General features: G+C 42.5%; 1 protein-coding gene across 1 annotated transcript; it reads left to right on the top strand.

Annotated features, from left to right (window-relative positions):
* Nucleotides 1-10,380: 10,380 nt before the first annotated feature.
* tmbim4 (transmembrane BAX inhibitor motif containing 4) lies at nucleotides 10,381-25,382 on the top strand. Its single transcript, XM_070900293.1, has 7 exons — nucleotides 10,381-10,517; nucleotides 13,025-13,133; nucleotides 13,424-13,529; nucleotides 15,319-15,352; nucleotides 19,443-19,560; nucleotides 21,955-22,000; nucleotides 24,641-25,382. The coding sequence occupies exons 1-7, from the start codon at nucleotides 10,433-10,435 to the stop codon at nucleotides 24,845-24,847; spliced, it is 705 nt and encodes a 234-aa protein (XP_070756394.1). The 5' UTR covers nucleotides 10,381-10,432; the 3' UTR covers nucleotides 24,848-25,382.
* The last annotated feature ends 790 nt before the right edge of the window (nucleotides 25,383-26,172 follow it).

Genomic DNA, 26,172 nt, shown 5'->3' with positions numbered 1-26,172 from the left:
TGTTTTGTACTTCCTGGTTTGCTGTCTGTGAGAATTCTTCAATGTAATTGGCTGCTCAGCCTGCTTGATAACATCACTGTTGCTGGACTCGGAGATCCCTATACATGGCGGCAGAATTAAATTAACATTGGGAAAGGTAAAATTGATGCCTCAGAGATCTTTATCGTGAGTGCCATCACTTCGCCGCTGACCGCAAAACCCGTGCCAATATTGTTATATATGTAAACTTATATTTACTCTGTAGTCACCAGAGGGCTCATCACCTGGAGTCAAAAGGGATCCCATAATCCCTTAGGAGCACAGGTATTTAAGGAGGCTTCACAGTTTGGAGAGGCACTCTGGAGAGCTGCAATAAAAGACTACGGTCACACTTTACTTTGAGCTCACAGTGTTCAGTCTGACTCTTTCTCCATACACAACAGAAGGGAGTTACAGGACAATAACATGTTTGATGATTGTGATGAAGTAATAAAAAACAGGAGATCAAAGCTTGAGCAGTTTATCTATGTTATCTGAACTGCAAGATTGTGCTAATAACTTCATTTATGGATAACTCCATGATGGTCCCACGCTGCTCGGCAGGAGCTGGCTGGGAAAGATGCACTGGAGCTGGGACGCTATTGCCCGCTTGATGACACTTCATGTGCCCAGGTCTTAAACAAATTTCCTTCGCTGTTCGAACCAGGCATCGAGAAATTCCAAGGAGCAAAAGTGCAGAGCCACCTAATTCCGGGGGCGCGACCCATCCATCACAAGGCGAGAGCAGTACCATACATGATGAGAGAAAGGGTAGAGATCGAGCTAGACCGGCTGCAAAGAGAGGGCATCATTTCCCCGATCGAGTTCCATGAGTGAGCCAGTCCTATCGTCCCAGTCCTCAAGGGAGACGGCACCGTCAGAATCTGTGGCGATTACAAAGTAACTATCAATCATTTCTCCCTGCAGGACCAATATCCACTACCAAAGACCGACAACCTCTTTGCAAAGCTGGCGGGAGAAAAGACATTCACGAAGCTGGATCTGACTTCAGCCTACATGACGCAGGAGCTGGAGGAATCATCGAAGGCCCTCACCTGCATCAATACACACAAAGGTCTTTTTTGTTTATAACAGATGCCCGTTTGGAATCCGATCGGTGGCGGCGATATTCCAGAGAACCATGGAATGCTTACTGAAGTCGGTCCCGCACACTGTGGCCTTCCAGGACGACATCTTGGTCATAGTTCGGAACACAGTCGAGCATCTGCAGAACCTGGAGGAGGTTCTTAGTCGACTCAACCGCATGGGGCTCAGGTTAAAACGCTTGAAGTGCGTTTTCCTGGCGCCCGAAGTGGAGTTCCTCGGAAGGAGGATTGCGGCGGACGGCATCAGACCCACCAATGTGAAGATGGAGGCAATCAAGAATGCACCGAGGCTACAGAACGAGACGGAACGGCGGTCATTTCTGGGACTCCTGAACTACTTTGGTAACCGGATCTCAGCACACTGTTAGAACCACTGCATGTCTTATTACGAAAAAGGGACAAATAGGTTTGGGGCAAAAGCTAAGAAAATGCCTTTGTAAAAGCGAGAAAATTGTTATGCTCAAACAAATTGCTTGTGTTGTATGATCCATGCAAGCATTTGGTACTAGCATGTGATGTGTCATCATATGGCGTCGGGTGTGTATTGCAACAAGCTAATGATTTCGGGAAACTGCAACCGGTTGCTTATGCATCCAGGAGTCTGTCTGTCTAAGGCTGAGAGAGCCTACAGCATGATTGAGAAAGAAGCGTTAACATGTGTCTATGGGGTAAAGAAAATGCATCAATACCTGTTTGGGCTAAAATTCGAATTGGAAACTGACCATAAGCCACTTAGTCCGAGAGTAAAGGGATAAATACCAACGCATCGGCCCGCATCCAGAGATGGGTGCTCACGTTGTCCACATACACCTATGCCATCCACCACAGGCCAGGCACAGAAAACTGTGCCAATGCTCTCAGTAGGCTGCCATTGCCCACCACGGGGGTGGAAATGGCGCAGCCCGCAGATCTAGCCACAGTTATGGAAGCATTTGAGAATGAGCAATCACCTGTCACTGCCCGGGAGATCAAAACCTGGACAAGCCAGGACCCCTTATTATCTCTAGTCAAAAGCTGTGTACTTCACAGGAGCTGGTCCAGTGTCCCAGTGGAAATGCAGGAAGAGATGAAGCCGTTCCAGCGGCGCAAAGGTGAAATGTCTATACAGGCAGACTGCCTTCTGTGGGGCAATCGAGTAGTGGTCCCCAAGAAGGGCAGAGACACCTTCATCAATGACCTCCACAGTACCCACCCATGCATCGTAATGATGAAAGCGATAGCCGGATCCCACGTGTGGTGGCCCAGTATCGATGCGGACTTAGATTCCTGCGTTCACAGATGTAATACATGCTCACAGTTAAGCAATGTACCCAGGGAGGCGTCACTAAGTTTATGGTCTTGGCCCTCCAAACCGTGGTCTAGGGTACACGTCGACTATGCAGGCCCGTTCTTGGGTAAAATGTTCCTTGTGGTTGTAGACGCGTACTCCAAGTGGATTGAATGCGAGATAATGTCGGCTAGCACGTCCGCTGCCACTATTGAAAGCCTGTGGGCCATGCTTGCCACACACGGCCTACCCGATGTCCTGGTGAGCAACAACGGGCCATGTTTTACCAGTGCTGAGTTCAAAGAATTCATGACCGTAATGGGATCAAACATGTCACATCTGCCTCGTTTAAACCAGCGTCCAATGGTCAGGCAGAGAGAGCAGTGCAAACCATCAAGCAAGGCTTGAGGAGGGTAACTGAAGGCTCACTGCAGACTCGCCTATCCCGAGTTCTGCTTCGCTACTGCACGAGACCCCACTCGCTCACTGGGATCCCACCTGCTGAACTGCTCATGAAAAGGGCACTTAAGACAAGGCTCTCGTTAGTTCACCCTGATCTACATGAACAGGTAGAGAGCAGGCGGCTTCAACAAAGTGCATACCATGATAGTGCAAATGTGTCACGCGAGATTGAAATCAATTTGTATTAAATTATGGAGAAGGTCCCAAGTGGCTTCCTGGCACTTTCGTGGCCAAAGAGGGGAGCAGGATGTTTCGGGTCAAACTTTCAAATGGATTCATTCACCGGAAACACTTGGACCAAATCAAACTCAGATTCACGGACTATCCTGAGCAACCCACCTTGGACCCTACCTTTTTTGACCCCCCAACATACACACCAATGGCAACCGACACCACGGTTGACCACGAAGCAGAACCCATCATCCACAGCAGCCCAGCAGGGCCCAACACACCAGGCAGCCCAGCAAGGCCAGCTGCACAGCAGCCCAGCAGGGCCCAACACACCAGGCAGTCCAGCAAGGCCAGCTGCACAGCAGCCCTGCGAGGGCCCAACAAATGTTTCAACAACCCCAGCTTTCACACCGAGATGATCAACCAGGGCAAGAAGGGCCCCAGATCGACTTACATTGTAAATAGTTACACTATTGACTTTGGCGGGAAGGAGTGTTGTTAAATATGTAAACTTGTATTTACTCTGTCCAGCCACCAGAAGGCTCATCCCCTGGAGTCCCAAGGGATCCCATAATCCCTTGGGAGCACAGGTATTTAAGGAGGCTTCACAGGTTGGAGAGGCACTCTGGAGACCTGCAATAAAAGACTAAGGTCACACATTACTTTGAGCTCAGTGTTCAGTCTGACTCTTTCTTCATACACAACAAATATATGTAAAGATAGGGTTGCCAACTCTGGTTGGAGGCATTCCTGGTGGGTGGAGGTTTCATCACGTGACATTCTGACCACATGAGGTCTGCACATGTTAGTGTATTTACCTTATAAAGTTGGACACCCTGTAGTTAAGTGTCTTTGCTCCTGCTTTTGCACCAGCAGCTGTTGTGGGAGTTGTTCCAAGAACCAGGAGGCCACCTGCAAGCCGGCGAATAAGGGAAACCGAACCGAAGGTGGGGGAGCGGTTCACAGAGGGAAAACAAGAGGTGGGAGGAACTTTGATTCCAGCAATAACTAATTGTAACATTTGTAACAATCAGATTTCCCTCATAACCAGCAGTAATGCAATAACTCACTGATAAGATTATATGTAACAGGTTGTAATAGATGTAAAGCCCTGATTTCCTACCTGTAACCAGTAGTAATCCTATAACCTGCTAATATTCACCTGAAACTATTCCCAGAATCCCCCTGCACTGCACAAGGAGCAGTAGGTTTCCCCAGTCACTGGCGCTCTCTCCTACCCCACGATCTCGATCTCGATCCTTTTCCATTGTTCCTTTTGAAATATTTATCCCACTCCCTTTTAAACGATGTTCTAGTCTCTACCTCAATAGCTACTTGTTATGAAGCATCCTGTAATAGATTAGCCCTTCGTTCAAGAACTTTCTTTTTCATTTCCCCATGGTTCTTCCAGTGAGAATCGTCGGTCTACGTCCCCTTGTTCCTCATTAGTTCACATCCACGATACCTCATGAGAGCTCATATCCTTGCTTAATTATAGAGAGCAAAAATGCAGACTTTAAAAGAAAAATACTTTCTATGCACCAGAAATTACTGAATGCGTTGAACTGCTTGCTAGGGAACCTCTGCAACATGCTAGCAAGTGTGGAGGAGTCCACTACCAACTTGTGTGAGTTGCACATGGCTTAGATGCACTGCAGTCAACTCATGGAGCGAAAGGTCATCTCCATGGACGCTGCAGCTGAGTTCTCCATGCAGGATTTTGGCATCAATAGTAGCATCTCTCAGGGATGCTCATACTGGGGCCATGCAATACTGCGTGCAGTTTTGGTTTCCATATTTATGAAAGGATATACTTGCTTTGGAGGCAGTTCAGAGAAGGTTCACTCGGTTGGTTCTGGAGATGAGGGGTTTGACTTATGAGGAAAGGTTGAGTAGGTTGGGCCTCTACTCATTGGAACTGAGAAGAATGAGAGGGATCTTATCGAAACGTATAAGATTATGAGGGGGCTTGACAAGGTGGATGCAGAGAGGATGTTTCCACTGATGGGGGAGACTAGAACTAGAGGGCATGATCTTAGAATAAGGGGCCACCCATTTAAAACTGAGATGAGGAGAAATTTCTTCTCAGAGTGTTGCAAATCTGGAATTCGCTGCCTCAGAGAGCTGTTGAAGCTGGGACATTGAATAAATTTAAGACAGAAATAGACAGTTTCTTAAATGTTAAGAGGTTATGGGGAGCGGGCAGGGAAATGGAGCTGAGCCCATGATCAGATCAGCCATGATCTTATTGAATGGCGGAGCAGGCTCGAGGAGCCGTATGGCCTACTCCTGCTCCTGTTTCTTATGTTCTTATACAGGATCTGGTCTGCATTATCTCTTCTGTCTTGGACAAGTTGTGAGACTGAATTAATAGGGGCTTCAACTGCAGATCAGTCTGCAAGCATGACCCTGAGTTTCCGGTCGTTTGTCATTTTAATTCTCCGCCCCCTTCCTCTCTGTCCACGGCCTCATACACTGTTTCAATGTCCACGGCACAGACACGATGGATCAAATGGCCTCTTTCTGTGCCATAAATTTCTATGATTCAATGAAGCTCAACAAAAGCTCGAGGGCCAGCACCTCATCTTTCGATTAGGCACTTTAACATTGAGTTCAATTTTTTTCAGATCATAACCACTGCTCCAATGTTTTCTGACAGTAGGTGCTGATAATGATTCTGCTGTTGTCATTTACAGGTATGCTGGGCCTATCTTTTGTTTCTTTATCGATCCCATTACCATCCCTTTTGCTTTGCACCATCATCCCTTTTGTCATCTAGTCACTCATGCTTTCTATTCTATCACAGACTTTCCCTTTTGCTCTTTCCTCCGCCCTCCCCACCCCTCTCCCACCTTGAAAACTTCCTTCATCCAAGTCATTAATGTTAATGGAAAAAAGCGGACACCCCAGTACAGATCTCTGTGGTACACCACTTGTTGCAACCTGTCAATCAGAAAACATTCCCTTTGTCGCTATTCTCTGTCTCCTACCCGCTAACCAATTACCAACCCATGTCACAAGGTTACTTCCAATTCTGTGTGCTTATTTTGCTAATAATTTCTTGTGCAGAACATTATCAAATGCCTTCTGTAAGTCCATATAGGCAACATCCATAAACACCCCCTAGCCACCATGCTAGTGATCTCCTTAAAAAAGCTTCTGAAAAAAGTGATATATATTGGGAAAAGCTAAATATCATAACAGATTGCTGTTGGAATGCTTTCATAGACAGAATATTAATGGGTACTAAGCATCTTAAACATTAAACTTTTTAAAACTTTTTCTTTCTGTCTCTTTTAGCTCTCTCTCTCTTAATCCCATCATTTCTTTACCTCTTTATTTTGCTTTTTGTGTATGTTGAATTCAATATTCAAACATATTTCCTGGTTTAGACTCTGTGGTGCCTCAGTAAAGATTCTTCAATCTGATTGGTTAAGAAGATACACTGTTGCCTGCCCTGTTCATACAGGTCTCAGATCCCCTGTTGAGGGCTTCATGCTGTTTTAACTCTCTAATTACTGTAAATCACAAAGCAAAAGCCCACAAAGTCTGTGGGCAAGTGTAATGAACGACAAGCGGCATTCATTTGCCGCTGACCGCAAAATCCAGGCCAATGTTTCTCCGGTGGAGCCGTCAATAGAGTAAATTTGTTTTTTTGACTGGATTGGACTAGATTAAACAAAATTGAATTTCCTTCATGACAGCACTTCAAAAAGTGCTTCATTGGCCATAAAGAGCTTTGGGATGCCCTGAAGTAGTGAAAGGCACTATGTAAATGCAAGTCTTTTTCTTTCTTTTGAATGAACCTGCATTGAGTTAAATTGGGGAGAAATAGACTGCCAGCATTTTATTGCCCTGGATTAGACTAGCCTCAATTAACTGGACAAAGTGATTGAAACAGAACGGAATTGTTCGACTGATCTGGTCAGATTTAGATTGGAGTGAAGTTGATAGATCAGCATGGATTGGATTGAAGTGGAGTTAAACTGGGTTAGATTTGTCTGGAATGGAGGTGTACTGAGCTAACATAGTGTTGACTGGAGTCGGGTTAAATTAGTCTGAATTGGTGCAGTTGGACTGGGCTAAATTAGATTGAATTGGAGCGGCTCTGGGTTAGGTTACTCTGGATTTAAGTCAGTTAGTCGGATTGGGCTGAAATGCAGTTGAGTTGGATTGGATTAGGTTAGTCTGGATTAGAGTGGGGTTAGACTCAGATAGGTTACCATGGATTCCATGCTTTAATCTCTCCGATCAGATTTCCATCCCTACCAGAGCGTCATAATCAAGTCACAAATATCATCCTCTGTGACTGTGACCATGGTGCAGTTTGCCTCCACGTGCTCTTCTCAACCTTTGACAGTTGACCGTAACATTATGCTCCAATGCCTGTCCTCCATTATCCAGCTCAGTGGGGCTGCTCTTGCTTGGTTCCTATCTTACCTGTTTCAGTTGTAGCAAGAACACTATTCTGGAAACCCTCAATGATCAATCCTTGTTACCACCTTCCTGATTTCCATAAGATTGCTCACCTCCCTCAACCCATTTGCTGCTGAAACCCTCACCTACACTTTTGTCACCTCCAGTTCTGATGGCTGGACTCCCATCCTCCAAGCTCTCTAAGCTTCAACCCATTCAAAACTCTGTTGCCCATATCCTATCCCACAAGTCCCACTCACCCATCACACCGGTGGTCGCTGACCTACATTAGCTTCTGATCCTCTAACACCTCAAATTTAAACTACTCACACTTGTGTTTGAATTGTTTCATGGCCTTGCTCCTCTCTGTAACCTCCTCCATCCTACAACCCTCCCCACTCTGATATAAAAGGGGTCAGAGGGTCTAGTAAGAAGGAGGAACTGAGGGAAATCCTTATTAGTCGGGAAATTGTGTTGGGGAAATTAATGGGATTGAAGGCCGATAAATCCCCAGGGCCTGATGGTCTGCATCCCAGAGTACTTAAGGAGGTGGCCTTGGAAATAGCGGATGCATTGACAGTCATTTTCCAACATTCCATAGATTCTGGATCAGTTCCTATGGAGTGGAGGTTAGCCAATGTAACCCCACTTTTTAAAAAAAGAGGGAGAGAGAAAACAGGGAATTATAGACTGGTCAGCCTGACATCGGTAGTGGGTAAAATGATGGAATCAATCATTAAGGATGTCATAGCAGCGCATTTGGAAAGAGGTGACATGATAGGTCCAAGTCAGCATGAATTTGTGAAAGGGAAATCATGCTTGACAAATCTTCTGGATTTTTTTGAGGATGTTTCCAGTAGAGTGGACAAGGGAGAACCAGTTGATGTGATGTATTTGGACTTTCAGAAGGCTTTCCACAAGGTCCCACACAAGAGATTAATGTGCAAAGTTAAAGCACATGGGATTGGGGGTAGTGTGCTGACGTGGATTGAGAACTGGTTGGCAGACAGGAAGCAAAGAGTAGGAGTAAACGGGTACTTTTCAGAATGGCAGGCAGTGATTAGTGGGGTACCGCAAGGTTCTGTGCTGGGACCCCAGCTGTTTACATTGTACATTAATGATTTAGACGAGGGGATTAAATGTAGTATCTCCAAATTTGCGGATGACACTAAGTTGGTTAGCAGTGTGAGCTGTGAGGAGGATGCTATGAGGCTGCAGAGTGACTTGGATAGGTTAGGTGAGTGGGCAAATGCATGGCAGATGAAGTATAATGTGGATAAATGTGAGGTTATCCACTTTGGTGGTAAAAACAGAGAGACAGACTGTTATCTGAATGCTGACAGATTAGGAAAAGGGGAGGTGCAACGAGACCTGGGTGTCATGGTACATCAGTCATTGAAGGTTGGCATGCAGGTACAGCAGGCGGTTAAGAAAACAAATGGCATGTTGGCCTTCATAGCGAGGGGATTTGAGTACAGGGGCAGGGAGGTGTTACTACAGTTGTACAGGGCCTTGGTGAGGCCACACCTGGAGTATTGTGTACAGTTTTGGTCTCCTAACTCGAGGAAGGACATTCTTGCTATTGAGGGAGTGCAACAAAGGTTCACCAGACTTATTCCTGGGATGGCGGGACTGACATATCAAGCAAGACTGGACCAACTGGGCTTGTATTCACTGGAGTTCAAAAGAATGAGAGGGGATCTCATAGAAACGTTAAAATTCTGATGGGTTCAGACAGGTTAGATGCAGGAAGAATGTTCCCAATGTTGGGGAAGTCCAGAAGCAGGGGTCACAGTCTAAGGATAAGGGGAAAGCCATTTAAGACCGAGATGAGGAGAAACTTCTTCATCCAGAGAGAGGTGAACCTGTGGAATTCTCTACCACAGAAAGTTGTTGAGGCCAATTCACTAAATATATTCAAAAAGGAGTTAGATGAAGTCCTTACTACTTCGGGGGATCAAGGGGTATGGCAAGAAAGCAGGAATGGGGTACTGAAGTTGCATGTTCAGCCATGAACTCATTGAATGGCGGTGGAGGCTCGAAAAGCCGAATGGCCTACTCCGGCACCTATTTTCTATGTTTCTATGAGCTCGTGTGCATTTCCCCCTCACCCTTTGCCCCTCTACTGGCACCAGTGTCTTCAGCTACCTAGGTCCCTCTTTCTGGAATTCCCTCCCTAATCTCCCCCAATTCCCTTTAATCCTTTAAGATCCTCCTTTAAAAAAAAACACCTCTTTGACCAAATGATTCTGAATAATTCCTAGTTTTGTTGATTTTTGTCTAACTTCACTTCTGTGAAGTGCACTTGGGGCCATTTACCGTAATAAGAAGCTCTAGTTGTTCAAAAGCAAAATAATGCAGATGCTGGAAATCTGAAATAAAAACAGAAAATGCCGGAAATACTCAGCAGGTCAGGCAGCGTCTGTGGAGAGAGTAAACGTGTCAGGTCAACGATCTTTCGTCAAAACTGGAAAAAGTTAGAGATGTAACACGTTTTAAGCAAGTGTAGAGGCAGGGATGGGGGGAAGGGGAGGAAAGAACAAAGAAGTTCTGTGATAGGATAGAAGGCAGGAGTGATTAAATGAGCCGGACCTGTCAGGAGTGAAATTAGGAAACACTTCTGCACACAAAGGGTGGGAGAAGTTTGGAATTCTCTTCCATAAATGACAATTGATGCTAGATCATTGTTAATTTTGAATCTCAGATTTTTGTTAACCAAAGGCACAGGTATGGGGCAAAGGCGGGTATATGGAGTTAGGTCGCAGATCAGCCATGATCTCAGTGAACGGCGAACAGGTTCAGGGGCTAAATGGCCTACTCCTGTTCCGATGTTCCTATGTATGATTGGACAAAACAAAAGGAGATGACAATGGGACAAGTTCCGGTTGCTGTTGAGTTGGAGTACGTCATCACCGAGGTCATCCTGCCTGACCCGGAAGTGGCTTCTCGGAGTTGGGTGGTGACGTGTGTTGGGAGTCGGAGGTTTTGAGCGATGGATTCCTACCCCAGATCCTCCATCGAGGATGACTTCAACTATGGCACTAGCGTGGCGTCCGCCAGCGTCGATATCCGGATGGGTAAGAGAGAGAGAGAGGGCGGAAATAATAATCAAATATTGTGAGGCAGCGGCAGGCGCTCCCGGGCCCGACACTGCTGGAACTGCGTAGCAGCTGACCGAATGAAGGGCGCTGGTGCCGGGCCCGCTACCGGCCGGGGAGAGCTGGTACCGCGCCCTGTCACTCCCTGAGCTGCTCGATATTTGAGAACCTGTGCTTTTAGGATCGTAGAAACTTGCTTATCTTTGAAAAGCATAGGCACAAACACTTCTTCCATGTCTGAATTGGGAGTCTAGATTTTAAAGAAATGGGACGGTCCACTGGGAGTATTGCATTATATTTAATGAGCTCTGGCTTTTGAAAATATAATTTCAAATCAATATGGCATATAAAACCCGTTATGGCGCTTTACAAGACCACACCACCAGGCCAGACAAAATGGTGAAATATGTGACCTGGAAGGGAAGCTTTGTTGATGTCAGAATCCCCACTTGTGAGCCATGTTTTGGTAAGCGTCAGGATGTCATTGGGCTTATGACAGGTTGTGGATGGCAAGGGGCTTGTTTGTGAATGACCAAATATTCTGGAAGGTGTCGTGGAGCCTGGTAGTGGTAGTTGATCTATGAGCTGGAGGTTGTGGGAGAAGTGTAGGGAAGATGTGGAATGGTTCACCCCCAATGGCAAACAATACTGTAGTTTGGAGAGAATTCACCCAGTATTGTCAACTTCACTGCCCGATAAATTAGGAGACATGCTCTTAAAAATCATGAGTTGGAATAGAGATCATGAGTTGCTTTATTTTTCAAACAAACAAACACAAATTGACAGTTGGTTCATAAACCTCATTAGTGGTTTTATTTAATCTCTTAACGGGTCACACCTCTTTACTGCATCTGATGATGCTTTATGAAAAAGTTTTTAAAATCCTACCCATTATCACCACCCTTTATCTGGTGCCCAACATAACCACCTTGCAATACAGTCCCTGCAGCTGCCAACCAAAGGTAAGTTTCGGGGGAAAAAAATCAAAAACATCTTCCTGTGGAGACAGGAGTTGCAATTTTTCCTTCCCCCCCCCCCCTCCATAACTTGCCTGAGGGCTTGTGGTGGCTTTGAAGTCTTCGCTCGAGCAAGCTGGCAATGGAGGCATGGCCAGTGTTGGCAGCTCGCCCTGAGTATGCAGATGCGGGCCGAGGACCGATTTCTATCGATCCTCGGGCCTCTTGCTTCCGAGGCCCGCTCCCGTGTGATTAAAAAAGTTCATGGATCCCCGTAACAGAGTATTTTTTCTGTATAAAAATTAGTTATATAATTAAGCATATATTTAGTATTTTTGTTTTACCTCATGTAAGTGCAGGGAGGTACCTGGGTTTGATCCCTGGCCTTTGTTGAGTTAACAGATCTGCGCTAGGTGGCAGTAGAGATGCTACAATTGGTCTTGAAGCCTCCATTCCCTCTAATCTCAGTACTGGGTTACGGCCTTGCTGCAGGCCCAGATACTGGCAAATCTCTTTTTTTCCGCCCCCACCCCCAAAGGCTACATGGTGCCGCACTTTTTGTTGATGGGGCGCTCACTAAATAGACACATTATTAAAGTATCCACTGCACATACAGCCAAAAAGGGGATTGATGTGTTCCCCCACTCATTTTACCCCCACTTCTTCCACCTTGTACACCCCACGCTTAATCCCCACGGGTCCACCGAAACTACTGGGATGGGGCAAATTAACCTCATTTACCAGAGTCCTTTCTAGAGTGGGTGCCGCCAGTCCCATCCTGTCCACCGCACCATGAGGAGTCGAGCAGCCACCAGCTGCCGCTTGCAAGAAGACCCAGACTCCGAGGCTGCTGACACTAGCGATCTTCCCCGCCCACTCCTCTGCACTGCCTTTCCTGGCGAAAACAACAACCAACTTGGTCACTGTTGCTCTCCACCACCGGTGAACCACCAACTTTGGCCGAGACACTCCCTGGAGCTACTTGGATTCCTTTCCACATAATTTACAGTTTCAGAGGGGCAGATGTGAAGGAGTTAAAAAAAAAAACAGCCCCAAGCTCTGAAACTGGTTCCAAGAAGCTGAAGATGAATGGAGACACATGCCCGGCCCTCAAGTTTCAATTTAAAAAAAAATCTTGCCATGATAATCCTCAAGCCAGTGAACTCACCCAACACTCATTGCAAATGGGTCTTTGTATCTGAGTCGATTCCAATTGTCTCGGATACACGGGAGCAGGGGAGACTTCAGAACAAACGAACTTGCAGACCCCTGGTTGAGACCTCGTGTATCCCAGCAGCAGCCAATCACAGGAGGTGTGATGAAGATTAATACAGCAGAAAAAAATTGAGTTTTCACAGTTCAAATGGCAAGATCACGAGTTGGGGTAAAATTTAACTAAAAATCGCATGTCTCGCGATTAATTTGCGAGAGTTGGCAATGCTGAACATCACTGGTTACATAATTTTCCTTGTTTAACAATTGTTGCCTCCAGGTGCTTTCTGCTTAATGTCAGTTATTTCCTTGTGACAGGATTTCTGCGGAAGGTGTACAGCATCTTGTCTGTCCAGATTATTCTGACCACTGTGATGTCTGCTGTTTTCATGTACAGTGATACAGTCAAGGATTTTGTCCATGCAAGGTAACTATCCCATTAATTATATAACAAGTAACATACTGATATATTAGTTCTCTTTTTAGGTTAAGTATTTCCATAATTCTTTTTTTGTTTTGACCAATTTGAGATGTGACATGTCCATTCAACATTCTGTAATTCAGGTCTATTCAATTCCAGCTCTAAGGTTATCAGAAATAGAGTCCAAATGTTCTTCTATTGAAGGCTGCCACTATGTAATTTCAAATTTAATAAAATGTACATAATTTTTCTGTTTATATATGTGCTCCTAATGTATTACTTTGTTCCTATTCTAGTCCGGCATTGGTGTTGGTAGCAGGTTTAGGATCTCTGGGTCTCATAATTGCTCTGGCGATCTACAGACATCAGCACCCCATTAATCTGTATCTCCTGTCTGCTTTTGTAAGTACTCAACAAATTCATTGGATTGAGGTTATACAAAAACTTTCTAATTGCATATCATTTAGTTAAGCTGCTTTTAACTTTTTACATCAAATGCTTGGTCCCATACAAAATAAAGTTTGTCTAGCCAGTTTCTCTTATTGACAGAGTCATTTGTGCAATGCTTGATCTAGAAGTCTGGCCAAACACTAGCAAAACTGGTTCCTATGGAGTCCTTGAATCAGCAGTTGCTTTTTGTTTGACTTCTGTAAATATTTTTAATACCATCACGGAAAACTGGGAACTTGCTGTTCTTAATATTTATAAGATAATGGTCATTTTTGATATATATTTTTTTAAAGTGCCAAATGAGAACATACAAGTCCTGGCTTATATTCATAAAACCAGTGGACTGTGAGAATTAGGCTGAGGATTAATTGCTTCTCAGATTTGACTTGTAACTCAGGCATTGGTCGCAATGTTCAAGTTTGCATTATTCTAAACTGAAAATTTTAATGAATTTGTGTAATGATTTTATACTCTATTACAATCTTTTGAACTGTTGACTGTAAGGGCTATTTCTTTTGCCTTCAAGTCTATAAGCAATTTCCACTAGCAGACTGAGTCTCCTGTGAACTGAAACCTACATCTTTGTAGGTTTACCAATCCAGGCTTTGCAATTGACCCTTAATTGCAGTATATTGTTTACTGAAGATCACAAGGGATGCTCACCACATTCTTCTGTCTCTGAAAAAGTGTCATATCTAACAAGTAACAATCAAGATTTATTTACAAATTACTTGATGTACATAATCCAAATGGCACAGCAAGGTTCTGAATCAACATAATATTTTAACAATAACATCGGAATCCATCCTTAAGGTTAAAATAGCCATTTTTAATCAACAATTTCTTACAAGATCTGGCAAGTGATGAACATATCATCCAAATAGGTTGTTGTGTGTATCTGATGTAAATCTCATTTCAGCTACGGAGTTTGGATCTAGTTCAGCTGTGGAGTACTTGTCTACTGCTACAACTAACAATTGTAGGAGAATTCCACAGTGCTTTTTATGTCCAAAAGCCTCAGGTTAGAATTGGCAATTATCCCTGTTTGAAGAAGTAATAGTTGCAATTATTGCATACAAAACTAATGAGAAAGTGTTTATGCTTCATCTGGATTGTAAGTGTTTTGATGTTTTGACTATTTGCAATTAAGTTTGTTCTTGTGAGGGTGGGGAGGAAGCCCCTTTATCTTGACGAATTTCAGATCAATCAACCCAGCCTGGTCCAGTAGACAACTTGTTTTGAAATTTAGTACAGAAAGATTGGCTCCATTTGAAATAAAATATGGAAATATCACATTCAGGTTGTTATTTTATGCAGACATTTCTCGCATTTTAAACATTAAGCACAAATTTCGGTTGACACTCCCGTGCAGTACTGAGGAAATGCAGCACTGTCAGAGGTGCTGTCTTTTGGATGAGACGTTAAACCATGGCCCGGACGTAAAAGATCCCATTACACTATTTCAAAGAAGAGCAAGGGAGCTATACCTGATGTCCTGGTCAATATTTATCCCTCAATTAACATCACCTAAAAAAAATTATCTGGCCATTATCACATTGCTGTTTGTGGAAGCTTGCTGTGTGCAAATTGGCTGCTGCATTTCCTACATTACAACAGTACTACAATTCAAAAAAAGTACTTCCTTGGCTGTAAAGTGCTTTGGGACGGTTGGAGGTCATGAAAGGCGCTATATAAATGCAAGTCTCTTTATTTAGTAAAGTATTAAATGTTTTCTCCACAGACCCTGCTGGAGGCTTCTACTGTGGCGACTGCTGGTAAGAGCTTTTTCTCAAGTATTTTTAGCTCCTGCTTGCAGAACGATGTAACATTTTGATTTAAATTATGTGGGGGATGATTTTCTAAGTAATTGTTACTTTCTTTGAAAATGGGGAAGCTGCTGCCATGTGGATTTGAACATTCACGTGATAATTTTTTTGATTGTTTCAATTTTTTTCTTCCACTAACATAATATGACTTGGGAACAGTAAGCTATGAAAATATCACACTAAATTTTTGTACAATTTTCCTTAAGAATTATATATTCTTTATTTCAGGATGAGAATGAGTAGGTTAAGTACCACTTGGAATCTAAAAGTTTCTATTTTCTCCATTGCAAAATATCAGAATTTTTTCCATGCTTTATGTGATCACATTCTCTGCCCATTTTTTCCCATGGCGCAATCAGCTTGCACACAAGGTTGTTCTTTGTTCTGAATCTTACTTGTGCAAGTCAAGTTTTTAAATGTTCAATTTTTATATATATAATATATATCTTACATTTAGCATATACCATCACATACCAAACATACCACTTTGTTACAAATGCAAAATAATTTTAAAAAGATAAAATCCAGCTGGTGAGCTTGAAGCTTGCAATCAGTTTCTAATTGCCTGGCACACTATTTACAAGAATGGCCTTAAATGGAGAGGCAAGGCTAGCAGCTAAAAATCACAAACATGCTGCAGACTAATGAGCAACACGAATGACGATCCATTATCAAAATAATAAGGTGTTGGCAATGCTTTGTTTATGGTTAGTTTAATAATGCTGCCAAAGATGATGGATTTTTCTCTTTTGCAATCTCAAATGCGAGCTTGGCACAATACCACTCAACTTGCATTGAAGCAAAAGCTTCCAACTTTTGTCCCTGCACCTCAAAAGTATGGCACTAAAGCAACATTTAAAATGGTTAACATCACATTCTATGTGGGCATTTACCCCTTGCGATATGCATCGAGTAAGGGCTAAGTCTAGGTAATCATTGTTGGAAAAGTCCTTCCTTAACATAGAAACATAGAAAATAGGTGCAGGAGTAGGCCATTTGACCCTTCAAGCCTGCACCACCATTCAATATGATCATGGCTGATCATGCAACTTCAGTACCCCATTCCTGCTTTCTCTCCATACCCCTTGATCCCTTTAGCCATAAGGGTGATATCTAACTCCCTTTTGAATATATCTAACAAACTGGCCTCAACAACTTTCTGTGGTAGAGAATTCCACAGGTTCACAATTCTCTGAGTGAAGAAGTTTCTCCTCATCACAGTCCTAAATGGCTTACCCCTTATCTTTAGACTGTGACCCATGGTTCTGGATTTCCCCAACATTGGGAACATTCTTCCTGCATCTAACTTGTCCAGTCCCGTCAGAATTTTATATGTTTCTATGAGATTCCCCCTCATTCTTCTAAATTCCAGTGAATATAAGCCTAGTCGATCCAGTCTGTCTTCATAGGTCAGTCCTGCCATCCCAGGAATCAGTCTGGTGAACCTTCACTGCACTCCCTCAATAGCAAGAATGTCCTTCCTCAGATTAGGAGACCAAAACTGTACACAATATTCAAGGTGTGGCCTCATCAAGGCCCTGTACAACTGCAGTAAGACTTCCCTTCTCCTATACTCAAATCCTCTCGCTATGAAAACCAACGTGTCATTTGCTGCCTTCACCACCTGCTGTACCATGCCAACTTTCAATGACTGATGTACCATGACACCCAGGTCTTGTTGCACCTCCCCTTTTCCTAATCTTGTCACAATCAGACAATATTCTGCCTTCCTGTTTTTGCCACCAAAGTGGATAACCTCACATTTATCTATATTATACTGCATCTGCCATCCATTTGCCCACTCACCTAACCTGTCCAAGTCACCCTGCAGCCTTTTAGCATCCTCCTCACAGCTTCTCACAACCTTTTTAACAGATTCAAAAAGCTGGAGTCAGTAATATGTCCGACAATGTACTTCATTATTTTTGTTTCAAAACATTCATTTAAAACTTCATACAGAGCCTTGCGTGTAGAGGACTTCAGCGGGAAGCGTGAGCATGGCTCACACTACCTTGTCTTGAAGGCAGTCAAAAGCTCCTACTGAGTGAAACGTTGTCACATTTTATACTTTTTTTTAATGACCTGTAGCTCATTGAAAAGATTGCTGGACAATTATGGGGGCCTTGTTCCTGTTACATTGTATCTTTGCATCCTATCATTGCTCTTTTAGAATTATAGCCTTTGTTGTATCGGAGTGTTTATAGACGACGACTAAATGCTAAATATTGCGCAACCGGAAGTGCACATGCACAGAATGCTTCCAGTCATTGACGAGTTGCGTCCTAGTTGTATAAGGCTTTGACGTCTTATCTCTTGCAATCTCTAATAGTAAAAGGAACTATTCCTTTATTGATAATGTAGTAATTTCCTTCTTTTATACTCCCACTGCTGAAATTTAAAAAAAAACTTTAAAGCCTGTGTTATAACCTAATAATGCTTTTAGCTCCATATTATATCATTAATGCCAACCAGCTTATTTATTTAATAATCTGTATGTGCCTAACTTTGCAGTGCAATATCTTCAGACCTGAAATTCATCCTTCTCCAATGTTATCAGCACCATTGAAGGGAAAAGATAGAATTTGCAAGCACACAGTTTAAACCAATTCTGTCTACATTAGCTGTTCTGTATTAAAATAATGTAAAAACATATCTATATTCTTACAATCTTTTTTTTTAAACTTGACTTCTCATGTTGGGAGTAACTTTCGTCCCTCCCCTCACTCCCAACAATTTAAAGGAATTATGGTATAATGTTTGTGCTACCCAAAATGTAATAATGTATCAGCAGTTCTGACTTGGATGCTGATTAAAAATAGGAGCTGGATTGTATGCTAGTTTCACCGACCTGCCATGGATCCTGTCCACGCACTTCCCTCAGCACATTTACACATTTCAAAATCCGAAAAACCTGGCCCAAGCCTAGTTTCTACCTGCAAAGTGTAGTGCTGACATCTTGTGGCAGATACATGGCTTTACAATCTGCATTATTAAAATCTAGGGAAATTTCTAGATTGAATCCTGTTTACGGTCAGCTTTTCTAGCAAATCACAAATTCTAGTTAACTCAAAATTGCAGGAAGGTAACTCAGTTTTGGAGTTCAAGTGCTATAAGATTGAGTGGTTTATAATTCCTCAGGCGGAGGGGATGATGATTATTTTTGGTATCAGTATGATTCCAAGATGATACATTTGGCAATTGAAGTTTCGAACCAAGTTAATCCTCACTAGCAGTTTTGGGAGCAGTCTTGATATCTGAGCCAAGCAGGCCCACAATACTGTATATTGCATCTAATCAAATCTGTCAGTGTGGAACTTGAATTTTTCCTGCAATAGCACCAGATAACCCCAATTGATAGGGTGATCCTAGCTGGACCAGGACTGACAGTGCTCTGCTTTGGTAAACTGCAGTTTTAGCTTGTTAAATTCCACTGGACCTCTGTGCACACTTGGGAGTTTCTAAGTCTAGCCTCAGCCGCAACGTAGCTCTCTGGATATGGGAAAGTGGGATGTGTCTTTATGGGGAGAGAGTGTCTACTTTATTGTAGGTAAACGGAACATCTGCAGGTGAATGTAGTTTTTCCAGTAGCTTGAATTGGAGACTCTTAAACATGATGGTGGATTACTGTGTATGTCAGACCCCCTGGCTGACCAAAAGAACTGAGAGGTTGGATTAATATTCAAATTCATGAATAGTTATCTGACATTGCTTAGCAAAATTAATTTGCTCTTGTTGACACTCCTATTGGGTTAATTTGTTTGAGAACACTGTGTGACATGACCAAAAAAGTCTGGTTATGTTCCATAGTGCTTGCAGGAAAAACAACCAACTGTTTAATTTCACAAATTGACTTGAGAGAGCTCCACCGCATCTTTTGTTCATCTATATGGAATTGCTTGTATTAATCAGTCATCTTGTGTCTAATCCTATAGGACACTGAAAGTAAATCGAGTGTTGCTTCAGAGATATAAATATGTGAAGCGCCTATCTTGAAGTTCTGTGATAACCATGTTTTAAATCTGTTCTTTTATATTTTTAGTGACTTTCTATGACTATTCAGTGGTTCTGCAAGCGTTTGTTCTTACAACTGCTGTATTTGTTGCATTGACTGTCTACACGTTTCAGTCGAAGAGAGATTTCAGTAAATATGGAGCAGGGTATGTGCACTGGAAAAAGACTGGATTTATTTTTAAAATTCTGCATAAAGGTTTATTTTTCTCTCCCACCATTTTAGGACCCCGGAGTACTCAGCATTCCCTTTCCAGAAGAAATTTGCAGCTAACTTATTTTGGGAATAGCTGTTTGGGTATAATTGACCACTAGAAAGTGCTCCATTGTGGTCTGAAGCCACTTGTCCTCTGGCCTGCTCTTACATCTGTTCCAGTGACCTGGCTGAGATCAAGGATTTCCATTTGGGAAATTGTTGGCACAAGCTTACCTCTTGCCACATTGTGGCTTCAGTATACACCGTTAACTCTAATGATAGGAGCCTCATTTGTGCACCAGATAACAAAGCTCACAACAATAATTTATCTTTATTTTATTAACCGCACTGCACAAAGTATATTTACTGTGAAAGTGGATATTGGTTCAGGGCAGGATTATAGTAGTTGCATAGCCTGCCAACATTCACTCAAAGAATTGCTTCGTGGGTAAAGTACTGAAGGGCTGCATGTTCCAGTGGAACCATATCATACCATAAATTACTACCTTCAGAAGGGGAAGTGAAAAGAGTCGTAAATCTTGTATGCTCTTATTTATATTTATAGTACAAATTTCTGTTTAATTTTTACCTGTAATGTACTGATAGCCTTGCTGATTGATATTGTTTTATAACTACTGCATTGATAAGAATTATTTGGTGAAAAGCCATTTGAAGTTGTTAGATGTAATGCCAGAATATTCATGACCATGATTGTGAGACTATAAAGTTTGTTGAGCAGGCGAAAACCGTATCAGTCCTGTAAATACTTACTTGTAATTACCAAATTGTGAAAATGTGTTAAGTACCACCGTGTGGGGTTTTAAAACAGTAACTTTGGATTCAGTTCAAAAGCCAAACTTGCCCCAAACACAGATGCTTTAATATATTTAATCTGAAAGACTAACTCTTGCATAGGATTACATAGGATATACAACACAAAGCAGGCCATTCGGCCCAACCAGTCTATGCCGCCGTTTATGCTCCACTTGAGCCTCCTCCAATCTTTCTTCATCTAACTATCAGCATAACCCTCTGTTCCCTTCTCCCTCATATGCTTGTCAAGCCTTCCTTTAAATGCATCTATACTATTCTCTTCAACCACTCCCTATGGTAGTGAGTTCCACACTCTCACCACTCTTTGGGTAAAGAAGTTCCTTTTGAATTCCCTAGTGGATTACTTGGTGACTATCTTGTATTGATGGCCTCTAGTTTTGCTCTACCCCACAGGAGGAAACATTCTCTCTCTATCCACTCTATCAAGACCTTTCATAATTTTAAAGACCTCTATTAGGTCACCCCTCAGCCTTTTTTCAAGAGAAAAGAGACCCAGCCTGTTCATCCTTTCCTGATATGTATGTATACCCTCGCATTTCTGGTATCATCCTTGTAAAACTTCTCTGCACCTTCTCCAGTGCCTCTATATCCGTTTTATAATATGGCAACCAGAACTGTACGCAGTACTCTTAAGTGTGGTCTAACCAAGGTTCAATACAGGTTTAGCATAACTTCCCTACTTTTCAATTCTATCCCTCTAGAAATAAATCTAGTGCTTGGTTTACTTTTTCTAATGGCCTTGCTAACCTGTGCCGCAACTTTTCGTGATTTGTGTATTTGTACTCGGAGATACCCTTGTTCCTCTATCCCACTAGACTGGCTCATTCCAAGTAATAAGTGACCTCTCTATTCTTCCTACCAAAATGTAATCCCTCACATTTATCTGTGTTGAACTTCATTGCCAATTATATGCCCATTCTGCAAGTTTATTAATGTCCTCCTGTAATTTGTTGCAGTCCACTTGATTATTGACTCTTCTCCCCCCAATTTGGTGTCATCTGCAAATTTAGAAATTGTGTTTTTGATTCCAAAGTCTAAATTGTTGGTATATATGTGACCAATAGTGATCCATGTGGAACACCACTACCCACCTTCTGCCACTATGAATAGCTACCTTTTACCCCTACTCTCTGCTTTCTGTCTTGAAGCCAGCTGGCTATCCACCCTGCTACTTGTCCCCTGGTTCCGCATTCTCTGATCTTGTTCAAATCTAGATAAATTCTTGTACTAAAAAGCAAATATATTGTAAAATGTATTGCACCTTCATGATTTCATGCACTTTATTAATGACTGGCTTGTATATTCATGTAACTTATAGGAGTTTTACCAAAATATCTATTATAAAATAGGAGAGTTACTTATGCATTACATCTTAGTTCCCACAGTTCTGAAGGTGCAGCTTAGCCTGAGTTACCACATATAATTTTTAATGATTAGAGTACATGTCAACATGTAATCTACATAGGATAATGACTAAATGCCAAGATATTTATTTTTATTTTGTCATCTTTAGTCTCTTTACATGTCTCTGGATTTTGATCCTGGCTGGATTTTTAAGAGTAAGTATTAGTTGTTTTAAATTGTAACTGAATTAGTTGTTCTAAATCATAAAATTGATACTTTTTAAAGTGGATTTTGTTATAAACGTGGCTAGAGACATTAGTTTGTACAAGCAAATCTGAAATATTTTACTAATCGGTTTATAAATCCTTTCATGAGTTACATAGGATTCTCTACTAGCATCTGTTTTGACCAGCTTCAGTGCTGCAAGGATATACTCCATTGTATCTGACATAAAAGTGGGGTCCTGACAGATAACATAGAAACATAGGGCCCAAGTTTCCACATGATTTGCGCCTGATTTTTAGGAGCAACTGGTGGAGAACGGACTATCTTAGAAATCGCAATTCTCCACACTTTTTTTTTTCTGTAGTTCTAGTCAGGTAGAACAGTTCTACTTTGGAACAGAATTTTTTCTTCAAAAGGGGGCGTGTCCGGCCACTGACGCCTGATTTCAAAGTTTCCACAGTGAAAACGTACTCCAAACTAAGTTAGAATGGAGCAAGTGAAGATTTTTGTAGAACTGAAAAAACCTGTTCTACACATTAAAAAATCGGGCGCAGGTTACAAATTAGGCGCCCAGAACGAGGTGGGGGGGGGAAGGGAAGTCATTAAATTCTACAATAAATCCTTATTTATACTTCTACAAATATTATACAAATAAATCCAACCTGAATAAACATTTATAAGCAAAGAAAAGATTAAATAAACCATCTTCCTACCTGTGTGAAGGCACGGAGAATGCTGCAGTCAGCCTGAGGCGCCCGTTCTTCCCACGGGGGGGAGAGGAGAGGAGGTGCCCGTTCTTTCCCGCGGGGGTGAGGGAGGAGGCGCCCGTTCTTCCCGTGGTGGGGGGGCGGAGAGGAGAGGGGAGGCGCCCGTTCTTTCCCGCAGAGGGGGGGGTGGAGGAGAGAGGAGGCGCTGTTCTTTCCCGCGGGGGGGGGGGAGGAGAGGAGAGGAGAGGAGAGGAGAGGAGAGAGGAGGCGCCTGTTCTTTCCCGCGGGGCGGGGGGGGGGGGGGGGGGAGGAGGCGCCCGTTCTTCCCGCGGGGGGTGGGGGGGGACAGTGAGAAGGCTGCAAGTGCTGATGGCAATGTGCTTTTATTTAAAAAAAAAATGTTCAAAAATTAAACAGCTACAAAGAACTACGAAAATGGCCGAGTGCCGATGTTTTTTTCACACTGCGCGTGCGCGAACGCTCCAACGCACACGCGCAGCTTTGCCGGCAGGAAATAAACTAATTTAAATAGTACCCGCCCCCTCCCATTTACAAAATCGGCGCGAGTGTAGGCTCCGCCCCCCCTGGGCGCCGTGCCAGGCAGACGAGGAGCTGCAGAACGCTCCAGAATCGCGAGTTTTTTTTTAGGCGCCGTTTTAGGTGCGAAAAACGGGCGCCCAGATCGGAGGGGCGCCCGTTTTTTATCGTGTGGAAACTTGGGCCCATAGAAAATAAATGCAGGAATAGGATCTTCGAGTCTGCATCACCATTCAATAAGATCATGGCTGATCATTCACCTTAGTACCCCTTTCCTGCTTTCTCTCCATACCCCCTGATCCCTTTAGCTCTAAGGTTCATATCTAACTCCCTCTTGAATACATCTAACGAACTGGCATCAACAACTCTGCTGTAGAGAATTCCACAGGTGAACAACTCTCTGGGTGAAGAAGTTTCTCCTCATCTCGGTCCTAAATGGCTTACCCCTTATGCTTAGACTGTGACCCCAGGATTAAGTCATTAATCCTGCACCAGTGAGGTACTCCACATGACAGGTTTGGTTCCCTCTGGTGAAAATAGCCCAGTACATTCACTGCTCCTACAGGGAAAGAACAATACTTTATATAAGATTACAAGGGGGCTTGACAGGGTGGATGCAGAGAGGATGTTTCCACTGATGGGGGAAACTCGAACTAGAGGGCATGACCTTAGAATAAGGGGCAGCCCATTTAAAACAGAGATGAGGAGAAATTTCTTCTCTCAGAAGGTTCTGAATCTGTGGAATTCGGTGCCTCAGAGCTGTGGAAGCTGGGACATTGAATAAATTTAAGACAGAAATAAAGAGTTTCTTAATCGATAAGGGGTTATGGAGAGCGGGCAGGGAAGTGGAACTGAGTCCATGCTCAGATCAGCCATGATATTGAATGGCAGAGCAGGCTCGAGGGGCCGTATGGCCTACTCCTGTTCCTATTTCTTATGTTCTTAATGCTGGAACGAGATTGATCTTAATATTGATGGGGACAAGCTCAGATGTGATGTTCTGTACTCTCCAGCTAGAGTACATTTACTCCTGATTTGTATTGATTGTTCATCATTACAGCCAATCTTTGACCTTTTTGTATCCCCTCCTGGTGCTGGAATGTCACTTGAGGTCAGGGTGCCCTGTCCCAATCAAAGACTGAGCCAATGTTTATATTCTGTGGCTGTTCAAAACAAGTTGGGTTAGTTTCTGTTTCTGTATACCATGGAACTTTTTTCTACATTAAAAACACTTTGTAAATTAAAGTTGTGAGGAACCTGGTTATAAAACTGTACAGTCACCAGGAAAGAAAGTAATACCATAACATCATAGACAAAAAATGCTTCATATTTGTTACAGTGGCATCAGCCTTAAGCAGATTTCTAATGCCTTTTGCTTTACTTCAGCTGTTCTTCTTGAACGACACAGTGGAGCTTGTATTTGCATCTGCAGGTGCTCTCGTCTTCTGCGGCTTTATCATCTATGATACGCACGTACTGATGCACAAACTTTCACCTGAAGAATATGTACTGGCTTCAATTAACTTGTACTTGGATGTCATTAATCTCTTCCTACATATCCTCCGAATCCTGCAATCGCTTAACAAAAAGTAATTAAAATTATTAAAGAGAAAGATTTTAATATGTCTCTAACTGTAAAACTGTAATGGGATGCACTTTGTGTACAGACTTGCTGATTTGTTTTATTGGATGACTTTGTTCTTAATGGATCATATTTATATTCATTGTATGGTGTAGATAATTTTGAGTAAATTTGTACAGTTTTTCCTTGAGGGAAATCAAGGGCACTTTTGGGAGAATAGTTTAAGAAAAATGTGTATAAATATGAATGAGCACCAATCTAGACTCCAAATCCAGTAACATTTTTTGTCAGCTATGTTTGGTTTGAATTTTGATTGTTTAAACCTTTTTTAAGTCTTTCTACATTGAAATTTGATGCTAAACTGGGAGAAAGCAATTTGGATTTGACATGAATTCAATGAAGGATTGTTTTCTTATCCTTTTTTATGCAATACCTCTCTTGTAATTATTTGAATGCTCATAGGTTGAAATCCTATTCTGTAAAAATCCTTTTTGTTCAATTGAATGCAAGTCATCCCTTTGAATAAAATTTGTGCAGTTTGCCGTTCCTTTTTGAAAGTGGCTATTTTTAAAAGGTATTAAATAATAACTTGTGTATCTTGTACCGCACTAGGCAACCAATTGTGAAATACCTCTTTTATTTAGGGGCTTAGGCAGCTGAAGGTCATGGCCACTCAATGATGGAGCGATGAAAATCGTGGATGTGCAAGAGGCCAGAATTGGAGGAGTATAGAGATCATGGAGGGTCGTAGGGGTGGAGAAGGTTAGAGATGGAGGGTTTTGAAAACCAGGATGAGAATTTTAATGCTTTAATAAAGCATTAAAAGACCCAAAACAATTCAATTGACATTTGTTATTGAGAAATATGTAATTTTCGTGTTCTTTCCCTGACCATGAGGTCTCTTGAACAGTCCCTGTCTCACTCAAGACTGTTTTTTTAAAAACATGGTATTCAAAGTTTATTACTTCTAATATTCGATAAATTATTTGTTTGGACTCCAATCTGAAGTCCCTTTTCTGCCTTTTTCCTTATGATTTATAAAATGGCACACTCTGGCATGTAAGCATCTCTTTTCATCGGTAGTGATCTTATGTGACCTAGTTGTGATATGACATGTCCCATTTTCAATACAGCATGACCTGCAAATGCTTTTAAAGTAGGCCAAGCATGAAGGTTGGTTCAACCCAGAGAGGTTAGAATGTGGAACTTGCTATCAAAAGGAGTAGTTGAGATGAATAGCATAAATGCATGCTAAGGGAAGCTGGATAAGTACATGAGAGAGAAAGGAATAGAAGGATATGCTGATTGGGTGAGATGAAGTAGGGTGGGAGGAGGC

The sequence above is a fragment of the Pristiophorus japonicus genome, chromosome 15, assembly GCF_044704955.1.
Source record: "Pristiophorus japonicus isolate sPriJap1 chromosome 15, sPriJap1.hap1, whole genome shotgun sequence".
NCBI classification, from domain to species: Eukaryota; Metazoa; Chordata; class Chondrichthyes; family Pristiophoridae; genus Pristiophorus; species Pristiophorus japonicus.
The sequence above is the reverse complement of the archived record's forward strand: the minus strand, read 5'-3'. Positions and strand labels throughout refer to the sequence as shown.

Bases quoted from the DNA above. Each gene is read 5' to 3' on its own strand.
- tmbim4 (XM_070900293.1), top strand. From the start codon at position 10,433: ATGGATTCCTACCCCAGATCCTCCATCGAGGATGACTTCAACTATGGC. The intron at 13,530-15,318 runs GTAAGTACTCAA...TTTTCTCCACAG, and splicing joins TGTATCTCCTGTCTGCTTTT to ACCCTGCTGGAGGCTTCTAC. The intron at 19,561-21,954 runs GTATGTGCACTG...TGTCATCTTTAG, and splicing joins TTCAGTAAATATGGAGCAGG to TCTCTTTACATGTCTCTGGA.